Raw genomic sequence first — 25948 nt, 5'->3', positions numbered from 1 at the left:
TGTTTCATCTCATTGCTTTCTCCTCTACCTTAGTAACATCTGTCATATATATAAATTTCCATCTAGATTTTACACTTGATAGTTAGGGAAATATTACTAAATCTGTGCTTCTATGGCCATCTGGGAATGTCAAGTTTCTAGCATACAGTGTGAATGCTGAACAAGACCTCAACGTAATGGCTGTGGTTGGCAGAATAAAGCCGTATTGCACCCAGATGTTCACACATATTTAATTGTCTTATGATTATTTATATTTTACTGAATCATTGATGTATGATAATATTAGATCTTACTTACTACAGTAACATTTCTGTATAATTAGTAAATTGGAGCTAATAGGCTTATGTGACATATAGCACTGTAGAACTCTGCTCTCTTAACTGCGAATTCTCAAGTTGATATTTACATTGTATTGTATGTAGGTCCTTCAATGGGTTATCTAATGACACAGAGTTCTTAAGTGGTTGTAAAATATAGACTAATGAAATGTACTAATATACTTGTATGTGTGGCCTTGATTTAGTCAGGGTGGCTCAGTGGTTAGCACTGCACTGTCGCTTTGCAGAGCTGGGGCCCTATGGTCTCCCTATGTCCTCCCCCATTCCAAAAATGTACCGATAAGTAAATTGGCTTCCTGTAAAACAACTGACCCTTGTGGGTGTTGGGAATGAGCGCCTGTATGGCAGAAATTATCTCCCCTACTCTACAACATTCCCTTGGTTAGAAAAATGTGTTACAAGTGTTTATCATTGTCACTCAGTCCCCAACACAAGTTCCAACATTTGAAGGCTACTGAAGAACTTTCTTTGAGTAGTCGGACGACTGTTTCCACGTCACAAGCAATAACTAAACAACTGGATGTTACCAGACTACCCAGAAAACAGTACTGTGATGTCACTTCCTGTTCTGCAGCCATTGGCTGAATCATCACCCTAGAGACTTCCTGCTCCGCCTCCTCTCCTATACTGTTTACGCCTTCTGTGCATTATGTTATACTGAGAACTGTTTTCATTCCACATATTATAGAATCCATACAACGGCTCGGGTACAGTATTAGAACTTGGAACCTGTATTTAGGCTATGATTACAGGTGGAAATGTGGTCCTTGAAAACCTGTCAGAAAAAAATATTTTACTGACAAGCGCCACTGGTTTTAGTAATGAGAGCTGAAGGCAGGAGAGACTAGTTTATATAGTATGTTCTTAGTGAACACTCTCCTATAAAGGTGATTATATTATACTATCTCCTGACATGTATCCGAGATGACAGTAATAATTAGCATATCTCTCATCTCCATAGAATCAAACATAAGTCAGTGACTGGTGATAATATATACTCACTATGACTCAAAGTTGTCAGCTAATAATTTGTAAGTCATAGTATTGCTGAAGGCAGTCATTAACATTAGGGGATTTCTAAGCAGGTGCTTACACGAAGGTCTCAGCAACTTTTGACATTTATTTTTTGTTGTTTTTGTATGGGTGACAGTGTGGCATTGTGTTGGATCTCCACCATCAGATAGCATGTATCCTGCAATTTCTGACACAGCCGGTCCTGTTAAAACAGCTATGACTACCAGTTCTGCAGGATCAGGGTTTCCCTCTTTCAAGAGCTGAAGGACAGAAACATGACGGCTAGTATGAACTTAGCGTAATCTATATAATCGCATTCATATACAGTGCTGTGACCTGTCTGGAACATTTGGAGCATTTGAGAGAATTCCAGTCTCCGGAAAAATTATAAGGTGTTTGCATTTGCACCTAGACCCTAAAGCCTACTGATGCTTTCCCACACTAGAGAATACCGTTTACAATTTATTCAGTGCTGGCGGGATTCGAAACCAGGACTCCAGCGCAGCAAGGCTGCAGTGCTAACCACTGAGCCACCGTGTTGCCCCATATGGCTATGGTATTCTATGGCTTTGACTTGTAAGTGTTTATTATCAAGCCAAAAAAATCTTACATAATCTGTGGTATACTTTGTGTAATAAAATCTGTGCCATATCTGTCTCGTAATTTGTCTTCTATTCATATATATGCCCTACTGTGTACATTTCACGGTCATAAGTATATATATTTATATTGGGTCAGAAGTTGTGGTCATATATGGGAACAGGTGCCTAAGGGTTTCCAATGCTTTTTGTGCCTCATGTGAGGCTACCAGTACTATACAGTAGATTTAATGTAAAACTGTGGTTCTGGCCAGTCAGATAAGATTTTTTTTTTTTCCCATTCACATCTTTACCCATTTCCATAGACTGCACTATTAAAGGGGTTCTCCCATCTCAGTGTCTCAGTGCTCTGCCTGCAGTCTCTGCTTCTCACTTCCTGTAATTTTTCTCCCTCCTCTTCCCTCTTGCTGAACGGGACACAGAACACTTATTCAGATAAGATATTATGCAGATGATTGTACAGAATAGGCTCAGAGTTATCTGTGTGTTTACATAGAGAGATAGCAGTCCAGGCTTTATCAGCAAAGTGCAGTTAGCTTAGTGATTTTCCTGCCGGCAAGAGCAATGAGTAAGTGATGTCACTTGTCCTATCTCACAGGTCCGTGGTTATAGCAATGCTGTGTAAACAATTGGAGAAATAAGTCCCATATCAGGAGAACAAAGAAGAATTTCTAAGGCAATATATTTAGAAAAAGTTTTCAATTTCCATAAGCTACCAGTATAGATAGAATTCTTGAGATGGGACAACCCCTTTAATGTAGCTAAAGGGAGTCTACAACTACTAAAGTGTCTCCTAAACCACTTATATGCTGTTTTAAGGGTGGCTATGCGCATAGTGAGCATGTTTCTTGTGTCAAAGTATAATTTTGCTTTTTAGAATTTGAATTTGTATTTTTTTTATTTATTGAATATTTATATATTATTTTTAGATTTTCTTTTTACCTTTTTGTGTGATTTTTTTTTTGCTTATATAATATTTTATTTCCTATCTTCTAGCAATTGTTATGTAGCAGCAGTACTCTCCGTCTCTCATTATTCTTACAAATTGTGGCGTTTGCTCTGTTTGCGCCACTCTCTGAGAGATCACAGTGGTACATACAATGCCTGCAGTTAAACATATTAAGCGAGTGCATTCATTTCACGATCCTTATGTCTTTCAGCCAATATTAATGTTCCTTCATTTAACCTGCTGTGCAGTTGGCTGCCTAAATGTCAAACCCTTGAAAGCAGTTTGCAAACCAAGCGTGGCAGAGTGGTGTTTAATGCTACACTACAGGTCTTGCTGCTTGTCAAGAGCTATAGATTATGTATGTTTTGTGCACGTTACAATTAATTAATAATTCTGTGCATGGTGTAAACACAGGTTATATAAGACAACTAATAAACAACCCACACAAACTTCTGGACATTCAATAAAAAAAATCTGTAATAACCCCCAACTACAAACATATCCCTTCTTACCTCTCCTAGACTGGACATGTCTAGTTATATGTGTCAAAAGATGACCAGCTTTTCAAAACAATGCTTTAAATGATACTTTATAACTAGACAGTCCAGTTCAGAGATCAAGAAAAATTCAAGAGTAGGGTTGAGCCGATCTTGAGATTTCAGGATCGATTTTAAAATCTGATTTCCGATCATTTTCCAGTCAATTGCGATCGTGAAATTTGCTCGATCGACGATTGGGATCCCATCTTTCCGGATCACTCCACCCTATTTAAGAGAAATTTCTGAGTAAAGCCAGTAAGGAGTCTGGTTAAATGGAGAAAGAAGTATTTTTCTCTCATATATTACCTTGTTTATTGTATTCAGTTATACTATCGATTTATGTAAAGTTTCTTGAGAAGCTAGTGACCATTTAACTATATTTAACTAAGAGTATGTAAGGGAGGACACCTCTGTATAAGGCAACACTTAGAGCAAATGTTTTTGTGGCTGGTCTGGCAATCACTATCCTTAGTAGAGTTCAGTGAGCTTATTACCCTCTTAACACTCTGTTCTATACTATTATTTTACTCTGAATGTATGGTTAAAACTCAGTGCCATAATGATATAACACAGAGCTGTAGATGGCCTAGGAATAGAGATGAGCGAGTGGTATTCGATCGAGTAGGTATTCGATTGAATACTATGGTATTTGAAATACTCGTACTCGATCGAGTACCACTCGCTATTCGAATGGAAAAGTTTGATGCAGAATCAGTCGGCCAATCTACGCTGGTTCTTCTCCTACCTTTAGAAGTCTTCTCCGTGCAGCTTCCCCGCGGCGTCTTCCGGCTCTGAATTCACTCTGCCAGGCATCGGGCCTGGGCAGAGCCGACTACGCATGTCCGCTTGTAGTGCGGACATGCGCAGTCGGCTCTGCCCAGGCCCGATACCTGGCAGAGTGAATTCAAAGCTGGAAGATGCAGCGGGGATGCTGCACGGAGAAGACTTCTTGGAGGATCCAGCCCGACCCTCACTTGTGGACTTGGTAAGTATAATTTGATCGAACGTTGCCTACCCCTGAAACGAGCATTTTCCCCCCATAGACTATAATAGGGTTCGATATTTGATTCAAGTAGTCGAATATTGAGGGGCTACTCGAAACGAATATCCAACCTCGAACATTTTACTGTTCACTCATCTCTACCTAGGAACTGTCAGGATTGTATCTATTGCGGGAGCAGAGGGGGCAAATTGTTTATTTCTGTTTTATTTAATAAAAATGTTAAAATATTGGAAATTAGAGATGGAAAATATGGAAGAAAAAAACTGAACCTTGACGCTCAAACTACCCTCCATCCTCTAAAGGTCAAATGAATAGCTGGCAATGGCTGCAGGTCTCTGGTTCCATCCATAGGTCCTAATAGAATATATGTAAAGAGTTTGTTGCAGCTAATACTCCCTACCTAGTTATAAATAATGCTGCCTCTATGCCAAGGACTCTTACACCACTGCTTACCTTGTTTATATAGTGACTTCATTGCTTAGTTATTTTTTACATAAGTACCACAAATATAAAATATTCATCTGACCTTCGCTTTGTCGCATCCCTCTTGTAAACAAATTACTTGGTCCTATAAATACGTCTCGCACTGGCGAGATGACTGCGGTCACAAGATGGTAGTCAACCTTTTTATGGGCTTCAAGGATACTTGACGAGAGAGAAGCAGACGGAAAATGAAACCCCTTCTGTGCCCATTGCAGAGAGAATGCCGTTCAAGGCTTCACGTTTCTTATTTCATATATCTGGGACCCAGATGTTATAGAACAGAAACCAAGACAAAATGAATCTCATTTCTGTAATTCTTTATTCCGAAAGTGTCTGTTTTTTATCCAGATATTGCTTTTCGATTTCTTGTAAAATGAACTGATTTAAAGCTACCGGATCTTAATACCCTTTGTAGTCCTTGGGTAAGATCGGTATACTGGTGTCTTGTAAATGCAGATGTAGCAGAGCTCAATTTGTCATTCAACACAAGTCATGACTTCACGTTATCGGTGATTTCAGTTGTTACAATGTATAAAGTAACAACTGATGCAATGAAGACTAATGAATCTGTTGTGTGGGAATTGTATTTTGTAATGTTACAATTATTAACAATACCGGATCCATACATGTGTTAATAATGTCCGAAGCATTTATGCATCAAATCACTACAAGGGAACATGGAAATTTAACAATATATGAACTGTACAATAAAGGAGCCCCCCTTTAAATGTGATTGTACACAAGAGACAGTATGTTCGTAACATATTTAATTGTGTGTCGATTAGACACATACATGTACAGTATAGTTGTTAATCATTGTTTTCCATTTTTTACAGCACTTACAAATGTGAAACTATGGGCAATCGATCGACAATGTTTTCAGACTATAATGATGCGGACGGGGCTCATCAAGCACACCGAATACATGGAGTTTTTAAAAAGGTATGTTATTTTTATTGTATTTTCAAGTGCAATCCTTACTCTAGGTTCGCACCTGCGCTTGGGTTTCCATTCCCTGGGTCCGCTTGGTGACTATAATGGGGTCCTCCAGGTTTCCACCTGAAAAATGCGGAGAGGAAAGTCCTGCTTCCAGGACTTTTCTCTACGCAGGTTTCAAGAGAAATGGGGAACGGAATCCACAACACAGATGTGACTTAGCTTTAGACATATGGTTATGTGCCAAGTTCAGGTTAAAGCAAGTAGCATCCTCCGGGTGGCCCACATGTGGAATATCCACAACAGGATACTCTACAATGGACTCGCCTGCGGAAAAAGCAGCTGGTGTTATCTACGGTTTAACCTCTATGGTTGCAGCATTTTTTAACCTTTGCATTACAACAATATTTGACCTGCTACGGGTTCCAAACTTGCCTGTATTTTTTCCACAGTATGTGAAAAAATCTGCTATTGTAATTCACGATATGCGTTAACTGTGAATTATGATCTTGTAATGTGTGGCCATGGATTTGGAAAAACAATTGCTAAAAGCAGGACATGTGTCAAATAAAAAATAACCATAACCATCATAGTCAATACGGTCCAGCAAACCCCACCCATGCAAAGCTATTGATAGTTTTCCTAGTATACATACTTATACATCTAACTCTAGATTCATACCTACAATTGGGATTCCATTGTTGGGCACTCAAAAAACGGAAACCCAATCTGCTTACTAAGCAGTTACCTGTGGAAACAGACCCCATAGATTGTAATGGGATCCACCATATTCCCGCCCAGAAAATGCTACCAGCATTTTTAAAGTAGATTCAGGAATGGATTTCCCAAAACTGAATCTGAGCAGTGGTGTGAACCCAGCTTTACGCTGTCCATCACAGAGTGTAGGTGGGAAAAAAAGGACATACATACCTTCTCTCTGAGTCCCGGCAACTTTTAAACATCTTTTTACATGGAAATATTGAATTAACCCATAAAAAGCGTGTATACTATACGTACTATGCTATACTTGTATGGTATACTGGCTTCAGTGTACAGTAACATAAGACACCTAGAAGAACGACTTTAAGTTCACCCGAAATGCCCTCTTTTGCCAGAAACAACTTGACTGTGGCCATTCTGTTCACCAGAAGTCCCTTTGCCTACGCGAAATTGATGTTGACCGAGTTGAGAATATGTTTTAGCAACACATTAATATTCCAGCATCAGCTTTTACACATACAATATTTATCTGCGTTTCACTTCCATATTCTTAAGGATTCAAAAATGCTGACCCGAAAGTCTGCAATGGATTAAGGAGATAAATGTGAAAAGGGATTTTCTCCTCGCAGATTTCTGATTTGTTTTCAAAGGAGATATTTTGCATATTAAGCTCTTTAACCCTTGACCACAATGGAGCTTTTCCTGACAAACTGTCAGACATAATATGGACAAGACCTTAATACTGAGAGCTATATATTCTCTAAATACAGCTTAGCACATAGCTATAGAGCACAAGACATAATCTAGTAATCTCTTATCTCTGTGCGCACAGCGACGCTCTATATTTTCTCTGCACAAAAGTCTTCAGGACTCTTTCTGGTTTTATGTTTCTGCCAACAGTTTTTTTCTTTTTTTTACGCATTCTCTGACATATATGAAAATCAAGGCAGAAGAAAAACCGAGACCTTGTCAATGGCCTCGACAATGATACAGATTTAGAATATCCATATAGTAGAATTTATTCCATGACGCGTTTTGGGAATTCAGATCCCTTTCTCAAGTGTGATTTAGAATAGTTCTTCTAGATTGCCTCAGATTTACATATTTACTTAATTTCATGTCTACTTGTTGAGGAGATGGTCTCAAGCTTCTTGCAAAACCAGTAGAAGAAAGTAGGGTCTAGGCTGATGACTTTAGAATAGTTATAGCAGGTGCAGAGGTATAGATGTTTCCACACTTACCTGGTCTCCAATATGGTTAAAGGGGTATTCCCACGTCGCATACTCACCAGTCTTCACTGCTGTAAAATCTTCGTTCTTCCTGGTTTCTTGCATCGTTTGGTGGGCGGGGTTTCACATGCAACCTGCCGTTTAGCTCTGCCCCCAAATTAGCGTGTAGCTCCACCCACCCATATTGGACTCTGAAGTACAGGCAGCGGCAACTCCATTCTGTGTTACATACAGAGACTGCCTGTCTCTGCCATAAAGAACACAATTGAGTTAGCTAACCTGATAACTGGGAGAACAGAAGAAATGAAAGCAGCTCCTCTGCTCTATCTCAGAGCAGGGAGTTAGGTCACGTGGTGTAGATACAGGAATAGCTAGAAACACAGGCTCGCTCCCATGCACTTAGCCCCTCCTCCCTCCCCCCTGAGAGCAGGCAGCTACATCACTTGACTTTTGAGCAGATAAGTCAAGGGCGGTGTCATCAATGAATTGAATAAAGTAGATAGTGGACAAACAAAGCAGTTTTGCTGAAGCAGTGTATTTAGGAAAAGTCTTACATCCACATTAACAAGCAGTATAGATAGGATCCTTGTGATGGGACAACCCCTTTAAGGATTCCAATTTGTCTTGAGAACGATTGAACACAATATCAAGACATGCTAACAATGCCTTGAAAGACTGTGTGGTCATACATGGATACATATACGTATTTAGAGACATCCAGCCAAGAAGTCAGCTAAAGAACAATTTGCAGCAACAGAACCCTAAAGCCTTTGTGTCACTTGAGAAGATACCCACATATGTGACCCCAAAACACCAGCATTAGGGAGCCCCATATCTCCCGTGCTACAGGGGGTGGACAAAAAAATTGAAATACCTTGAAAAATCATCAAAATATCTTTTAATATGGTGTTGGTCCACCTTTTGCAAATACAAATACAGTCTCAATTCTCCGAGGTATTGATTCATACAAATTGTGAATTGTTTCCAAAGGAGTTTTAGCCCATTCTTCAGTTAAAGTACCCACCAGCTCTTTTAGAGACGATGGTGGTGGAAATCGACTTATTACTTGAATTTCTAAAATCAACCATAAATGCTCAATAATGTTGAGGTCTGGTGATTGTGGTGGCCAGATGAGATCCTGAACTTCATTAGAATGTTCCTTGTGCCATTCTTTAACAATTCTTGCTCTATGGATTGGTACATTTTAATCTTGAAAGATGGCATTCCCCTCCGGAAACAGTTCTTGAACCATAGGATGAATTTGGTCAGCCAAATTCCTAAATAGTGATGGCTGTTAATTCTTCCATGAAGGGAAATCATTGGCCCGGCAGATTTCCAAGAAAGAGCACCCCAGATCATCACTGAACCCCCGCCATGTTTGACGGTTGGGAGAAGGCAGTCTGGATGAAATGATTCTTTTGGCTGTCTCCAAATGTAAACACGGCCAGAGGTCGGAAAAAGGGTAAACGATGCTTCGTCAGAGAAAATCACATTTTGCCACTGCTCGAGGGACCATCTCTGGTGCTTTCTACACCACTCTAAACGCTTTGAAACATTTGTCTTTGAGAGCAGAGGTTTTCTAATTGCAGCTCTTCCGTGGAATCCAGATTTGTGAAGCTTCTTTCGAACAGTTTTTGTGGAAACTGGGTTCTGTACTAGAGATGAGTGAGTACTATTCAAAACGGCCATTTCGAATAGCATGCACCCATAAGAATGAATGGAAGCGGCCGGCTGCATCCATTCATTCCTATGGGTGCGTGCGTGGATAGTACTCGTTCATCTCTATTCTGTACGTGTCTATTGAGCTCTGCAATTATTTTAGGAGCTGTGGTCTTGCGATACACTCTTACAATTTGCTTTAGAGTCTGACGGTCTCTCTCAGACAACTTCAACTTTTGACCAGACCTGTGCTTGGCCGAGGATTTTTCTCTTTCAAAAGCAGTCATTACTTTTGAGACATTACCTCTTGAAACGCCAAACATTCCGGCACTTTCTGTTACACTAGCGCCTTCTGTTTGAGCACCAACAATTTGACAAGTGACATAGCTCCCTGCTCTCAGATAGGGGAGGGGGAGCTGAGTGCTCCGTGCTTGTATTTTGGAGCTGTTTATCTCTATGCCCCAGAGAAGTGACGTAGCTCCCTGCCCTCAGATAGGGGAGGGGGAGCTGTGTTCTGGAGCAACTTGCATTTCTTAACCCTTTATCCCCTGCTCTTCCAGTTATCAGTCGGTTAATTGAATTTTGCTGATAAAGGCAGAGACAGGCAGTCTGTTACCTCTGTGTGTAAGCACAGACCTAAAACGGAGTTTGCTGCAAGCTGACTCTTGTTCGTATAGCATGTAAATTTGGGATTATCATAAAATCCAGCTCTGCTACATCAGCTTCATATTGTGCATCTTCTAGTGACACTGTGCTAATTTATGAACAACCATCCCTCATTACTGACTGCAAACATACTGCTATGAAGAGAGATAGCAGAGCCTTGCCTGGGAGACAGCAAGTGGAACCCTGCCTACCAATGTACCGAAAAAAAACAGGAAGTGAAGAGAGCACACAGCATGCAGGTTACTGAACAAACCAGTTGGGAATACCCCTTTAAGTTCCTGGTGGGCCAGTGCAGTGGGGCTTCTTCTCAAGATTCCCCTGAGTGTCCAGTTTTTGGAAGCCCCCTAGGACACAAGGAATTACTTTTTTTGTCATTAGCCTTGGTATTAGGATCTAATGTAAAAAAATTAGTAAAATTTCAGTATGTGGTGTTACATAGGTGAATATGATGTTTTATATATTATAGAGCTGATATCTATTTTTACCAGTTTCTGAAATACAAGGATTAAAGGCCATTAATTATCTGGCAAAATAAAAGACGAGAAATAAAATTCCTTAAGTGTCAGAAAACCAACCCAATTATCCCCGATTAATTTCCGATACTCCTGTCATACCGCAGTCAGGGAGGTCGGCGCTAATTTCTATAATCATCTTATTCTATTGTCTTCCATTCACTTTCTAGTCCACGCACACAAAGTTCTCTTGAAGAAGTTTGCTTTTGAAGGCTGTTTTGCCATGAGTCGCAGAGCACAGCCACCCACTCACCCAAGCAGAACTGAAATGAAGTCTAATACCACAGATGTGCCAGCGGATCACAAGCTGCCATTTGCTAACTGTCCACTGAAGACTTATTTGCTTATGTCAATGCCAAATACATGTTGATCACGGAGCATTTCCCTGAACAATGGGGAAAAGCAATGCCAAATCCACTTAATCTCTTGTCATCTAAATACTCTGAAGAGATAGAAGTAAAAAACCTGCACTCCCTAAACGCAATAGAATTTTATTTACCAGAATGATGGCGGCGATTTCTCGCAATTGTAAATAGTAAAATAAACACTAAATATTTCATGATGAAGGGCTGAGCGTGTTCTGCCGATGACAGATTTCATTGTTTCAGGGTTGCCAAGTGAGTTTTTGGATTTGGAAAGATCCGAGCAATTGTGTCTGTGCATTTAAATGCTTGTAATGTGCACTGGCGTCCCTGCCCTTCACCGTTTCAATAATGTATTAGCATTGCAAGAGAAGCCAAGTGTTTCTAGCTACAAAGGCTGCAACATTGTAGATTAGCTCCACACTTCATAATGTTTAATAAGTTACCGCACAAGACAGAATAGTCTTCATGAATTCTGCTATATAATAATAATAATAATAATAATAATAATAATAATAATATATATTCATGAAAAAGAGATGCATAGATAGTAGAGATGAGCGAACAGTGTTCTATCGAACACATGTTCGATCGGATATCAGGGTGTTCGCCATGTTCGAATCGAATCGAACACCACGTGGTAAAGTGCGCCAAAATTCGATTCCCCTCCCACCTTCCCTGGCGCCTTTTTTGCACCAATAACAGCGCAGGGGAGGTGGGACAGGAACTACGACACCGGGGGCATTGAAAAAAATTGGAAAAAGTCATTGGCTGCCGAAATCAGGTGACCTCCATTTTAGACGAATAGTGGATTTCAAATCCGGGTCATATGAGAATGTGAACTTTGTGACTATGAGACAGGGATAGCTGTACAGGCAGGGATAGCTAGGGATAACCTTTATTTAGGGGGGAATGTTATTAAAAATAACTTTTTGGGGCTCTATCGGGTGTGTAATTGTGATTTTTGTGAGATAAACTTTTTCCCATAGGGATGCATTGGCCAGCGCTGATTGGCCGAATTCCGTACTCTGGCCAATCAGTGCTGGCCAATGCATTCTATTAGCTTGATGAAGCAGAGTGTGCACAAGGGTTCAAGCGCACCCTCGGCTCTGATGTAGCAGAGCCGAGGCTGCACAAGGGTTCAAGCGCACCCTCGGCTCTGATGTAGGAGAGCCGAGGGTGCACTTGAACCCTTGTGCACCCTCAGCTCTGCTACATCAGAGCCGAGGGTGCGCTTGAACCCTTGTGCACACTCTGCTTCATCAAGCTAATAGAATGCATTGGCCAGCGCTGATTGGCCAATGTATTCTATTAGCCTGATGAAGTAGAGCTGAATGTGTGTGCTAAGCACACACATTCAGCTCTACTTCATCGGGCTAATAGAATGCATTGGCCAGCGCTGATTGGCCAGAGTACGGAACTCGACCAATCAGCGCTGGCTCTGCTGGAGGAGGCGGAGTCTAAGATCGCTCCACACCAGTCTCCATTCAGGTCCGACCTTAGACTCCGCCTCCTCCGGCAGAGCCAGCGCTGATTGGCCGAAGGCTGGCCAATGCATTCCTATGCGAATGCAGACTTAGCAGTGCTGAGTCAGTTTTGCTCAACTACACATCTGATGCACACTCGGCACTGCTACATCAGATGTAGCAATCTGATGTAGCAGAGCCGAGGGTGCACTAGAACCCCTGTGCAAACTCAGTTCACGCTAATAGAATGCATTGGCCAGCGCTGATTGGCCAATGCATTCTATTAGCCCGATGAAGTAGAGCTGAATGTGTGTGCTAAGCACACACATTCAGCACTGCTTCATCACGCCAATACAATGCATTAGCCAGTGCTGATTGGCCAGAGTACGGAATTCGGCCAATCAGCGCTGGCTCTGCTGGAGGAGGCGGAGTCTAATGTCGGACCTGAATGGAGACTGGTGTGGAGCGATCTTAGACTCCGCCTCCTCCAGCAGAGCCAGCGCTGATTGGTCGAGTTCCGTACTCTGGCCAATCAGCGCTGGCCAATGCATTCTATTAGCCCGATGAAGTAGAGATGAATGTGTGTGCTTAGCACACACATTCAGCTCTACTTCATCAGGCTAATAGAATACATTGGCCAATCAGCGCTGGCCAATGCATTCTATTAGCTTGATGAAGCAGAGTGTGCACAAGGGTTCAAGCGCACCCTCGGCTCTGATGTAGCAGAGCTGAGGGTGCACAAGGGTTCAAGTGCACCCTCGGCTCTCCTACATCAGAGCCGAGGGTGCGCTTGAACCCTTGTGCAGCCTCAGCTCTGCTACATCAGAGCCGAGGGTGCGCTTGAACCCTTGTGCACACTCTGCTTCATCAAGCTAATAGAATGCATTGGCCAGCGCTGATTGGCCAGAGTACGGAATTCGGCCAATCAGCGCTGGCTCTGCTGGAGGAGGCGGAGTCTAAGATCGCTCCACACCAGTCTCCATTCAGGTCCGACCTTAGACTCCGCCTCCTCCAGCAGAGCCAGCGCTGATTGGCCGAATTCCGTACTCTGGCCAATCAGCACTGGCTAATGCATTGTATTGGCGTGATGAAGCAGTGCTGAATGTGTGTGCTTAGCACACACATTCAGCTCTACTTCATCGGGCTAATAGAATGCATTGGCCAATCAGCGCTGGCCAATGCATTCTATTAGCGTGAACTGAGTTTGCACAGGGGTTCTAGTGCACCCTCGGCTCTGCTACATCAGATTGCTACATCTGATGTAGCAGTGCCGAGTGTGCATCAGATGTGTAGTTGAGCAAAACTGACTCAGCACTGCTAAGTCTGCATTCGCATAGGAATGCATTGGCCAGCCTTCGGCCAATCAGCGCTGGCTCTGCCGGAGGAGGCGGAGTCTAAGGTCGGACCTGAATGGAGACTGGTGTGGAGCGATCTTAGACTCCGCCTCCTCCAGCAGAGCCAGCGCTGATTGGCCGAATTCCGTACTCTGGCCAATCAGCACTGGCTAATGCATTGTATTGGCGTGATGAAGCAGTGATGAATGTGTGTGCTTAGCACACACATTCAGCTCTACTTCATCGGGCTAATAGAATGCATTGGCCAATCAGCGCTGGCCAATGCATTCTATTAGCGTGAACTGAGTTTGCACAGGGGTTCTAGTGCACCCTCGGCTCTGCTACATCAGATTGCTACATCTGATGTAGCAGTGCCGAGTGTGCATCAGATGTGTAGTTGAGCAAAACTGACTCAGCACTGCTAAGTCTGCATTCGCATAGGAATGCATTGGCCAGCCTTCGGCCAATCAGCGCTGGCTCTGCCGGAGGAGGCGGAGTCTAAGGTCGGACCTGAATGGAGACTGGTGTGGAGCTATCTTAGACTCCGCCTCCTCCAGCAGAGCCAGCGCTGATTGGTCGAGTTCCGTACTCTGGCCAATCAGCACTGGCCAATGCATTTCTATGGGGAAAAGTTAGCTTGCGAAAATCGCAAACTGACAGGGATTTCCATGAAATAAAGTGACTTTTATGCCCCCAGACATGCTTCCCCTGCTGTCCCAGTGTCATTCCAGGGTGTTGGTATCATTTCCTGGGGTGTCATAGTGGACTTGGTGACCCTCCAGACACGAATTTGGGTTTCCCCCTTAACGAGTTTATGTTCCCCATAGACTATAATGGGGTTCGAAACCCATTCGAACACTCGAACAGTGAGCGGCTGTTCGAATCGAATTTCGAACCTCGAACATTTTAGTGTTCGCTCATCTCTAATAGATAGAAATAGAGATAGATGGGAGATTGGACGGATAGATAGATAGATAGATAGATAGATAGATAGATAGATAGATAGATAGATAGATAGATACAAAAATAGTTGTATAGAGCAGCACCAGAAAAAGACCTGACCCGGTCAGTGGGTGCAAGTTCCAAGTGAACAGGCATATGACCACATATATATATATAATACAGCAAATGAACAGCACTCCAAAAATAAATCAAAAAAAGGTGAGGATTTATTCCATAGCAATGTTTCGGATCCAGAAGAGCTTGAGAAAGGTCCTGCACTTTTGGGACCGAAACGTTGCTATAGAATAAATCCTCACCTTTTTTTATTTATTTTTTTGGAGTGCTGTTCATTTGCTGCATTAGAGAGATAGATAGATAGATAGATAGATAGATAGATAGATAGATAGATATGAGAGATAGATATGAGAGATAGATATGAGATAGATAGATAAATAGATAGATCAGAAAAAAGAAAGACCGCATCAACCAAAGAGAAGTCTTCTCACAGTTGCAAGGAAAAAATCCAATCTCCGCTTGTGTGTATAGTCAGCAAGAAAAAAAGTTCTTTGCCGACATCTTCAAATAATTGAGCAATTTTTTGAGCCCTAACCATACACCATGTATCAGCCCACACATAGCCATAGAGAGAAAGATGATTGATAGAAGGAAGGAAAGAAGGAAGGAGATAGAGGATAGATATATAGGTACAAGACAGACAGACGTGATCTACATGGTTATGAGATATAGATAGAGCAGATAGATAGATAGATAGATAGATAGATAGATAGATAGATAGATAGATAGATAGATAGATAGATAGAGCAGATAGACAAGAGTAGATAGCAAATTTTAAGTTATTAAATAATAGCTGAAGTTCGCTGCAGCTGTGGATTTAACTAGTCAAGTGTCAACGTAGCGATTGCTACTCGCTACATTTGTAGATGGCACATAATTGCAAAGCTAATGGATAGATAACTAGGTATATATTATAAAGATCATGGGTAGATAGATATAGTCAGCTAGATAGATAGATAAAAAGAGAGAGGGAGGAAAAAAGAAAGGTAACAAGAATTTGCAATTCCATGACACTTTCTTGAAGTAGTTATTACGTGTGCATAGTTTACATGATATACACGAGGTTTTGTGCAGTTTCTTGTGTGGATTTAGTTCCTTTTCCCAAGCTCTTATGTGTGAACACAGCCTAATTGAATTTAAGCAAGTGTGTGGAATCCACAGAGATCCAGGACAGGTATGTTTCTACAGAGATGAGTAATAGCTAGACTAGAATCCTGCTAGGTAGTTTTTCTGCTATTACTATATGAAATGGAGAATATGAAAGAATGGTTTATGTGAAAGAGTACTTAGTATATATACTTACCATATGTACAACAACGTCTGTAGATACTGCGGTAAAATGTGCTTAATAACAATACTAGTAATGAATTCAAGGTTGTGCATTTCCCTGACAGCTCGGTAGTGACCCCGCAGGTCTGGCTGATTCTGCATTGTGATCTGTGATTGAAGGCATTATAGGGAGGGCAGGTGTTTGCAGCAGGAATCGTAAACCCTTGAGTTCTGTGAGGGGCTACACAGGACCTCACCAGGATGATAAATTGATGTGTCTGGCAGGAAACAGCTTGTTAAACAAGAGTGTGGTGCATCAAAATGGAAACCACACACTGTGTAATACAGACCACAGGTGGTGGCGAGTAATAAGGCATTCGCTGGCAATATCAAAGGCTGCAACCTTTACAGAGTCTTCTTTCCTCATCGCAATCTGAAGTTTGCTTTACAAGATATATTTCTGTAATCTATATCAAAGAAAATAAATATTTGTATCGAGACTCTGTTAGAGTAAAGTATTGATTTCCAGGCTTCACCAGATACAGTTTTTAGGATCGATCAATAAACCTGCATATTCTCTTCCAAATTATTATAGATAGATAGATCAGAAAAAAGAAAGACAGCACCAACCAAAGGGAAGTCATCTCAAAGTTACAGGGAAGAAATCCAATCTCCCCTCATATGTATAGTCAGCAAGAAAAAAAAAGTTCTTTGCCGACCTCTTCAAATGATTGAGCAATTTTTTTGAGCCCTAACCATTCACCATGTATCAGCCCACACAGAGCCATAGATAGATAGATAGATAGATAGATAGATAGATAGATAGATAGATAGATAGATAGATAGATAGATAGATAGATAGATCCAGATATGAGGAAGGAAGGAAAGAAGGAGATAGAGGATAGGTATATAGGTACAAGACAGACAGATGTGACCCACATGGTTATGATAGATAGATAGATAGATAGATAGATAGATAGATAGATAGATAGATAGATAGATAGATCAGAAAAAAGAAAGACAGCATCAAGCAAAGAGAAGTCTTCTCACAGTTGCAAGGAAGAAATCCAATCTCCCCTCATGTCAGCGAGAAAAAAAAGTTCTTTCCCGGCATCTTCAAATAATTGAGCAATTTTTTGAGCCCTAACCATTCACCATGTATCAGCCCACACAGAGCCATAGAAATAAAGATGATAGATAGACAGACAGACAGACAGACAGACAGACAGACAGACAGACAGACAGACAGACAGATAGATAGATAGATAGATAGATAGATAGATAGATAGTCGGATGGATGGATGGATAGATAGATAGATAGATAGATATAGATAATTAGATAGATAATTAGATAGACAATTAGATAGTCAGATAGATAGATGATAGATAGATAGATAGATATTCCACACACAGTTCTGTGCTAGTTTTATAAAAGGCTTCTCCAGACTACACAAGACTATAAGAAATGTTTGACTCCCTCCAGTGGTAGTGAGAAAGTCAGCATGTAATAATACGACTGTCACATGCTCCCCTCTGGAAAGCACTGTATTATATAAATATATTTATACATTTTATATATAGATTACAAATTATCTAAATAAATAAGTAAATATATACAGTACATACAACATATACACAGTTCATTCTATAAGGATGATTCCATGACGCTGACCGTTATTACTCAGATTCGTTCTGTGATATATTTGGCAATACATTGGACACCTTTGCCCATAGTCAGGAACATATGGACTAGAAGTCACACATATGGAAAACACTGGATGTATTATCACGCTCCTTTTTTGCAGCATCTATTTCCTATACGGTAGGTTTTCCTTCCAGGATCACATCACTTTACGCTTTACTTCACCTTTTTATTCCACCAGTTTTAAGAAACTTTTCAGAGTTTTCTTTACAAACCTGGAGCACATTTCCCAGGCAGCGCTCGGACTGATGTAGGTAAATACAGACATCGTGCAGAGGATGAATGGAGAATTTTTCCGTTGAAATGATCATTTTGCGTTCCTTGTCACGCGACTTGATTAGTTTTCTTATCGCATCAGAATAAGCCGTGTTATGTATATTGCAGGACTTGGATTGAACCGTCATTGTAGTCGGTAATTACATTATTTGCAGCGAGATGTTTTCATGTTGGTAAATTTCATCTTTATTTTCTTGCAGTCAGTTTTTTAAAGAATAATCTGGGAAGCGTGAATGCGTTACCGAAAATCATAATGAAAATGCTGATGCGGTTCGGCATTGGGGGAAAGTTGCCAATATCGGTGAAGTTTTGCACACAACTGTATAAGTACAACGATCATCCTCTCTAGTTGCTAAGCAACAGCTTCCAAGAGAGCAATAGAGAACTGCAGGATCGGCAAATTTCTCCTTAACCCTTTCTACTTTGCATTCCGATGGTGTGCGCACTGTCTGCTTCCCTGGTTATATGATGTGTGACTACTTATTTACAATATGGTGGATTACCAAAGGATCTCCTATCATGGCCATAGTCCAGAATTCACATTTTACTTTCCAGAATCTAAATGATCAATGATAATCAATACAATATATTGTGGGGATCTCCAATGGGTCCATCATAGGGTCTTACATCACCTAAGGCTTGGCCAGGTCAAAGTGTAGGCGTAGACACGCACACGTCAATTTATACAGATCTGTAGTTGTCGCATAAACACCAAAAAACACAAGTTTTAGGGATGTAAAAGATACCATAGTGCCCCCATGACCACCTATAAAGTCACCTTCTATATGCGGTCAAATACGTAATGTCAAATCTGGATGACTTCAGTGCACTTGGCCCTTGCACGCTCCCTGTAGGATACAGTGCACAGAGCCAGTGCATGACATCAATAGCTCCTGTTGATGTCAATGGAGCGATTATACAGTAATGCCGCTGGTCCACTATACAGTGTACAGAGCTATCTGTTTCTGGCTCCATGCACTCTATAGTACAGGGACCAGAAGTACCCCCAAATGGCTGATCCATGCAGGGGCCAACTGTTGGCCCCATACTAATCAAATATTTATGACCGATCTTAAGGATACGTTATAAAAAAAATGCAACCCTTTTAATAATGACCTGTAATGAAAACTCCCCCAAACCCCACACAATCATTTAATAATGACCCTTTATATCATGGTCCTAATAACATTCTACTCCCATTTTCACTATGGTATTAATAATGTCCCCCTAAAGTGTTAAAAAAACAAACAAACAAACTATACTTGCCTCACCTTGGAGTCAGACCAGAGCTGTGCCTTTCCTTGCATCCTCCTTCTTACTTGCAGGCTGCAAACCTCTTTAGGCTGCAACGTACAAGGTGCCATAGTCACATGACATCCACCTCCTAGCATAAGAGGCACCATTAAATTATCTTATCGTGCCTGCCCCTGCTGGCATGCAGATGTCCTAGTTGTGGGCATCATACCCTGTCGGCCACAGGCCTGAAGAGGTTTGTAACCTTAGTGCAAGAATCCATTAGAGTCACTGACTTCAGTGCAGTCACGTAACTAGGAATAGCGGGGCCTCGTGGTGAACTTTTGACTTGGCCTCCCCTCCTGACCAATGCCAAAGACCCTGACTGACCCCTCTCTCCCCCCTGCATTCCTGTGTGCTTTATTATGCCCCATAGTGGCCCCCTGTTATGGTCAGCAGGGTTTATTAAAAAAAACAACTTAAATGAAAACCCTACGGAGCCCTCTGGGCCATTACTGCAACCAACCTGGTGTGAATACAGACTAACAGTTCCTGTCACTGCCAGCTAAATTAAATGACCAGGTGCGCTCTGTTAATATTCACAGAGCTCTGTGCAGTCAAAGCAGCCGCACAAATAAATAAACTGGCTAGCCTGAATTCCAGGACTAGCCAGAGACCAAGTAACCCGGTGTGTGGTAGTTCCACCCAACCACCCAGGCAACTATTGCCAAGCCCACTCCCAGTCACCCTGTCTGGGAATTACTGCTAGCTGACCCTACAGAGTTTTACCACAAACACACGCATCCAGGGCAGCAAGCTGCTTGACAAACAGTGGCATTGCTATCTCAGGGGTCTTTTGCTAACTAGGGCAATGTTTACAGGCTGGAACCCAAACATACATACATACATACATACATACACACACACATCATCTCGGGTTTGGAATGCGATCATAGAGCGCCGGGCGTCCAGACCAGCCCCCTTATATAGGCAAGGGTTGGTCACCAGCAAATAGCCCAGCTGCCCAATCCGAGTGTCCATTGGTCGACACACACGTCCATCAAAGACTCGACCACACCCGGCTGTTGCAAGGCAGGTTAACCCCTGCAACCCTGGACTGTGCATAGGAACAGGCGGCGACGCCCATGTCATGGCCGCAGTTTCTGCACAATCCTAACACCCCCACACACAGTATTATGCCCCACTGTGGACACCCATGAACAATTATTATACCCTGAAGCCTTTTCAGACCCCAGATGTATAATAATCCGAGACTGAGGGGGAATACCAACATAAAAAACACAGTTACTTACTTATCCCTGGCTCCGTTGCACTCCTTGGTGGTGTCGACCATCTTTAATGATGTCCGGGACGTCACATGACCCGGGACGCATGCCCGGTCATGTGACATCAGAGACGTCACAGAAGTAGGCCCGAAGCCTATCTGCAGCCCAGAGAGGTAAATAATAGTGTTTTTTTATGTTCCCTTACCTTTCCTGTGCCTCTGATCATTATACTTGAGGGTCTGAAAAGACCACCGAGTATAATAATAATGTTTGTGGGGCCTGTGGCGTCACTTACTGATCCCGGCCCTTGCCAGGATCAGTAAGTAAATAAGGCCTGTTACCAGCCCTAACTCCAACCGGTAACAGTGTATTAAGAAAAAAAATGCAGCGGTAGTGGCTGTTGCTGGGCCCCTAATGTCCCGGGCCCTGTGGCATCTGCTACCCCGGTAGTTACGTCCCTGCTTCATTGGTTATGGCTGATATTCAGGAATTCCATTGCTGCAGCATAATAACCTCTGCATCAATAATGTACTCAACTACCACATATAACTGCTGAGGCCAATGACTGACTGCAACGGCCAAGTGGGGAGTGATTGAGGTCATTGCTGGAGAGCTGGAACTGAAGACCAGAACAGAGGACTCCTGGGGCTGAGGATGGCTGAGCAAGACTTCTTGAGAGTTTTTCTAGCCTACATACATTTCAGATCAGAGGGATACCTTGAATCTTCTTGGAACTCTGTAATATAATTCCTGCTTTTGGCTAAGTCAATTTGGATAAGTCAATGGGTTGGGGTTTGGAGCGGTCTGATTTTTCGAGCTGTTGTTCCTTTGTGACATTCTCATCTTATTTGCATTCTTGAAGGTTATGTACTAATTGCGGTGTAAGCCATGTGCACTAGATGACTGTGTTTCTTAATATTTCCTCCTAAAATATTTACAGTCCATACATATATTCATATGTGCTCCAACATCTCATAAATATGTGAGCAAGTTGTCTGCCAGTTCTACTGTTTTTCTCTAGAGAAAGTCATAAACTGGATGTGGGTGTAGAGGGGAGAAGAAATTATCTATTAATGCCATGGTGAGAAATGAGCTGTGCAGGGCATGGTTAATAAATACTACTAAAACTGGCATAATTGACTCCGCAATAGAAAACTTCCCTGAAGTCTTAAAATGAGATTATTTTGGTGCAGTAGTGACTGAGTATCGCCTTACCAGTAACCGTATTATAAGTTCCAAAGTCTGGCGGTTTTCCTATACACATCATCTTATAAAGATGTTAAAAATGAAGTTTTATTGTATCTGTGCGGGTTTATCTTTTAGGTTAGAGTTACATGGCAAATTTGCCCGTAACTCCTCTGGTATGATCAAAGATGTCATTGCTTCACTAATGTAATTGAATAAACTGCATTGCACCCCGGAGGGTCCAGCGACTTCTAGTTGCAATGAAATCTAGCAGTGCTTGATCTTTTCTGACTAAATATTGCAGCCGCAGAAAAATCAAGGTCGCAGAGTGACTATATTCATTTACATTAGTTGGGAGTGAGGAACATGGCGGCCAACATCGCCGTGCAACACACAACTTATTATTTCAAGGGTTTATCCAGTTTTATCTGCAAATACGTTCACAGCGGTGCTAAATCCTCACCGTTCCCTTGTGCAGCCTTTTCCTGCCTTTATTTTACTTGCTGCTCCTTGTATCACTGTTTTTTTTTTACATGCAATGAATCTGTGAACAAACTACATTTCCCATGATTCTTCTGTCTGTCCTCATTCTCAGTACTGTATAGCTAGGCTCCTACTGGTGGCCGCTATGGCTCTGTGTCGGGAAGCAAGAGAAATTCGGAGATGGGTATGCATAACACACATCACCAAATGTCAGAGGCTGGGTATATACATCACTGGTGCCACCTCCAAGTATACAATAAATAGTCACCAATTCATTTTATTGGGCACCATATTGAAGTATCCTGAAAGCTCCCTTTTTAACTTATTCCCAGGTGGGCTTCACGTCTCCCTCTAAATCTCAGTAAAAGACAGAACACGTTCAGCGTCTTTCCCACCTGACTCATTTCAGTCATAGTCATGGATCTGAAATGCATTAGAAGGAAAGGCCGCTGAATATATTCCCTTATGCTCCGTTTAATCCATCAAATATATCAATAAACTGGAGAATTAACATCCATGGAAGTGTCGGTCATCTCTTTAATTTCTTTATTGCTGCTACCAGGTTTGGAAGTGGCTTTGGAGCACCTAGGAGGTGACCTGACACCTTTTATACGAATCTAGACCAAACTCCGTACAACATGTTGAGCCAACAAAGACTTGGGGGATATTTACTAATCTTTGAAGTCTTCAGCTTTGTGAATGCAGCTCTGGACTATTTTTTTTAGGTATTCTATCTATACCCTTGAATCAATACGGTAAAACAATGGGATAGATTTAATATGACCCTATACCAGAAACCTGGCATAAAAAGTTGCAAGCCGCGTGGCCTAGGTGGGGATGTCTATGAGACCGTTGGATTCAGCAGATTTATCATCATTGTGGTATAAATTATAACTGGAGTTGATGCCAGCTACAGGCTGGTGTAAATTTCAATCTGGGCACTTGGACTGCCAGAGGATGCGCTTAATTTATTACAAGGCACACGCCTCGCCATAAATTAGACGAATCCCCCAGCGGCACAGGTCACATCAGGTTTGGCGTCCATAACTCTGGTCTTGATAAATCTTCTCCAAATGTATTTACAAAGTTGCTGAGCTCAAAGCTGAAGCTACTTTCCAGATATGTTAGTAATTCTTCTCCATAAAATACAATTATTCTGTCTGCTGGTTTTTCTGTAAGGCCGTTTCGCGGGACTTGGCGGTATGAAAAGCAATTTAATTTTAAGCAGAAATAAATACATTGTTTGTTGAGTAGAGCTAGTTAATCCTTGTGGCTGATAATTGTTTGATAAAATGTTGACATATTTGATGCAGAATGTACAGAGTGTTTGAGATAATCTGCCCGGTTACCAAAGGTCACCTTGTGCTGCGCTGCATTATTTCTGTTCTTGATCTAATGGAAAAAATTTAAGAATCAAAGAAGTAAATTGAATCTAAGATGAAGTTTCATGGGACGTATTAAAGAGGTTTATGTAAAGAAGAAAAAAAACTTTAAACTTTAAAATTTTCCCATTAAAGGTGTAGTCAGTAGGGTTGAGCCGATCTTGAGATTTCAAGATCGATTTTAAAATCTGATTTCTGATCATTTTCCAGCCGATCTCGATCGCCGATTGGAATCCGATCTTTTCCGATCCCGATCTTCAACCCTAGTCATTGCTTTTCTATGGGAAAAGTCACTTTTGGGTTGAGCGGATCTTGAGATAACCTCCGATCTCGATCCCACTGGAAAAGATCAGGTCGGAATTCCGATACCGATCGCTCAACCCTAGTAGTCAGGGCAAAAATGTTATTTTTTTTAATAGGTCAGTGGAGGGGAAAAATCTTTTTAAAAAATCATGTTCGCCTTTTCCCGGTGCTCCGGTGCCTCCCAGCATGGTCTGGTCCTGCAGCGCCATTTTTGCCCCCACTGCATGTGAACGTTGAGGCCAATCAGCAGTCTCAGGAAAGGAGAAGTGACGTCACTATTTGTGATGTCCTGGATCCCTTCTTGAGGCCGATCTGCTTCAGCAGAAGGGATCCGGGCCATCACTGCCAGGGAAATTTCACTTCAGGAAGACACCGGAGCAGCAGGACCGGACCACGCTGGGAGAACACCGGGAAAAGGTGACTATGATTTTTTTTTTCTTGACCTACCCTATTCTTTTGCCTGGACAACCTCTTTGACCATTACAAGCCATACATGAATTCAATCATCAATACATTGATTAATTTAGCTCCAAAATGACAGCGGTAGGCAAGCTGGACCATATTAAAAGGATTATCAGACGCAACCATTTTATTGAATTCTCAGTCTAGTAGCAACAACCGTGCTGATCTCCTACAGGCGCCTGCAGTCACCAGCATCAGGACTTCATCAGCATTCAGGAGAACAGTGGCTGAACCGGACTAGCAAGGGGGCAGTTTTATCCATAAAACTACCCCCTTGTGTTTGCCCCTGACCCCCTCTGATTATTAACTTCCAGAAAGTAGAGGGGCAGATGATAGGGGTTAACACATAGCTACAAAATTAAACTGGACACATGGCATGTTTGTGGCATGTATTATTGGAAGATGTGTTGGCTGCAAGGCAATGCGTCGCGTGACATAAAAGCTTCACTGAGGCTGCACAACAAAAATGTTAATGTACTTCTATGGGGCTACACAGTGACATGCAAAATCATGCAATGCAACAGTTGCAGAAAATCCAGAACTGGTTTGATCTTGGTCTCAGTTGCATGCAACTTTTTTCTTTTACAATAGACTTCAATGGAAGTTGCATGTGACTACGAATCGCCTGTAAAATTAATCACTTTACTGTGTTTTTCAACCAAATTAACCATACTATGTCGCAGACAAGTTGCAGAACTATTTCAGTAGCGCATCCTCTGTGCTTCTTTTTGTTCTACGACAAGACTCTGTGTTGTCCGCACCTTAATGTATAAGATGGAATTTTCCTTTTATTGTAATACAATATATTTGTTCTGCAAAGTTAAACTTTTCCATCGCACCTCATCTGAACTTGTCTGTATGCCATCTTCTTTTTCCAAATGCAATATAAAGTAATGCTTCTCTGCAAATGACATCTTTCCTTGTAAGAAATTGGTATTCTTGATAGTTCTTGCTGGCCTCAGTAGTATTTTTTTATTCTGATTTTTTTCTTACCACCTGTACCTTATTCTGTGTGTTCAGTTTAAGATAAATAACAGTGTTCTAAGCATATTAACATGTTATAATTTCATAGCCATGGTCTGGCTGTAACCTGTCGTCTATGTAACTCCTATTACTATGCAAGTGCTATATAAACGGTACAAAAAGTTTTCTTTTGTTTTCACCTGGGAAAATGATGTGAATTACCGTACATTTCTTTTTATTACATTGTGAAGTAGTTTAGTTCTAAGTCTTGTACAACTTATCAGCTTTAAGATATTGTGATGCCTAATGGAAAGAGTATAATTTACAAGGCATATGTGGGCTGATAATACGAGTCTGTGTGGGCTATGTAAAAGCCATAATGGTTACATAATGGAACATTATGCTTCTGAGATGTTGTATAAGGGATAGGCTAAGTCTCAATTGTTGTAAATCGACAAAGTTATACCTGGTCTTAACTGTGCTATAAAGAAGATTGGTAAAGACTTCTTAAGGAGATATTTTAACTACTTTAGAGATATTAAAGGGGCATTCCAGGACTTAGGTGGGGGAACTGGATT

At 41.6% G+C, this 25948-nt stretch overlaps 1 protein-coding gene across 4 annotated transcripts in view; it reads left to right on the top strand.

Moving 5' to 3' along the window:
- PRKG1 (protein kinase cGMP-dependent 1) overlaps positions 1-25948 on the top strand; it is a 726550-nt gene that overhangs the window by 546241 nt on the left and 154361 nt on the right. For all 4 annotated transcript variants that reach the window (XM_075257507.1, XM_075257506.1, XM_075257505.1 and 1 more), the window contains exon 4: positions 5762-5867. In XM_075257507.1, the coding sequence (XP_075113608.1) occupies positions 5762-5867 (106 nt within the window). The remainder of the gene's footprint in view (positions 1-5761; positions 5868-25948) is intronic.

The sequence above is a fragment of the Leptodactylus fuscus genome, chromosome 10 (genome assembly GCF_031893055.1).
Source record: "Leptodactylus fuscus isolate aLepFus1 chromosome 10, aLepFus1.hap2, whole genome shotgun sequence".
Lineage (NCBI taxonomy): Eukaryota > Metazoa > Chordata > Amphibia > Anura > Leptodactylidae > Leptodactylus > Leptodactylus fuscus.
This window is presented reverse-complemented; position numbering and strand designations above follow the sequence as displayed.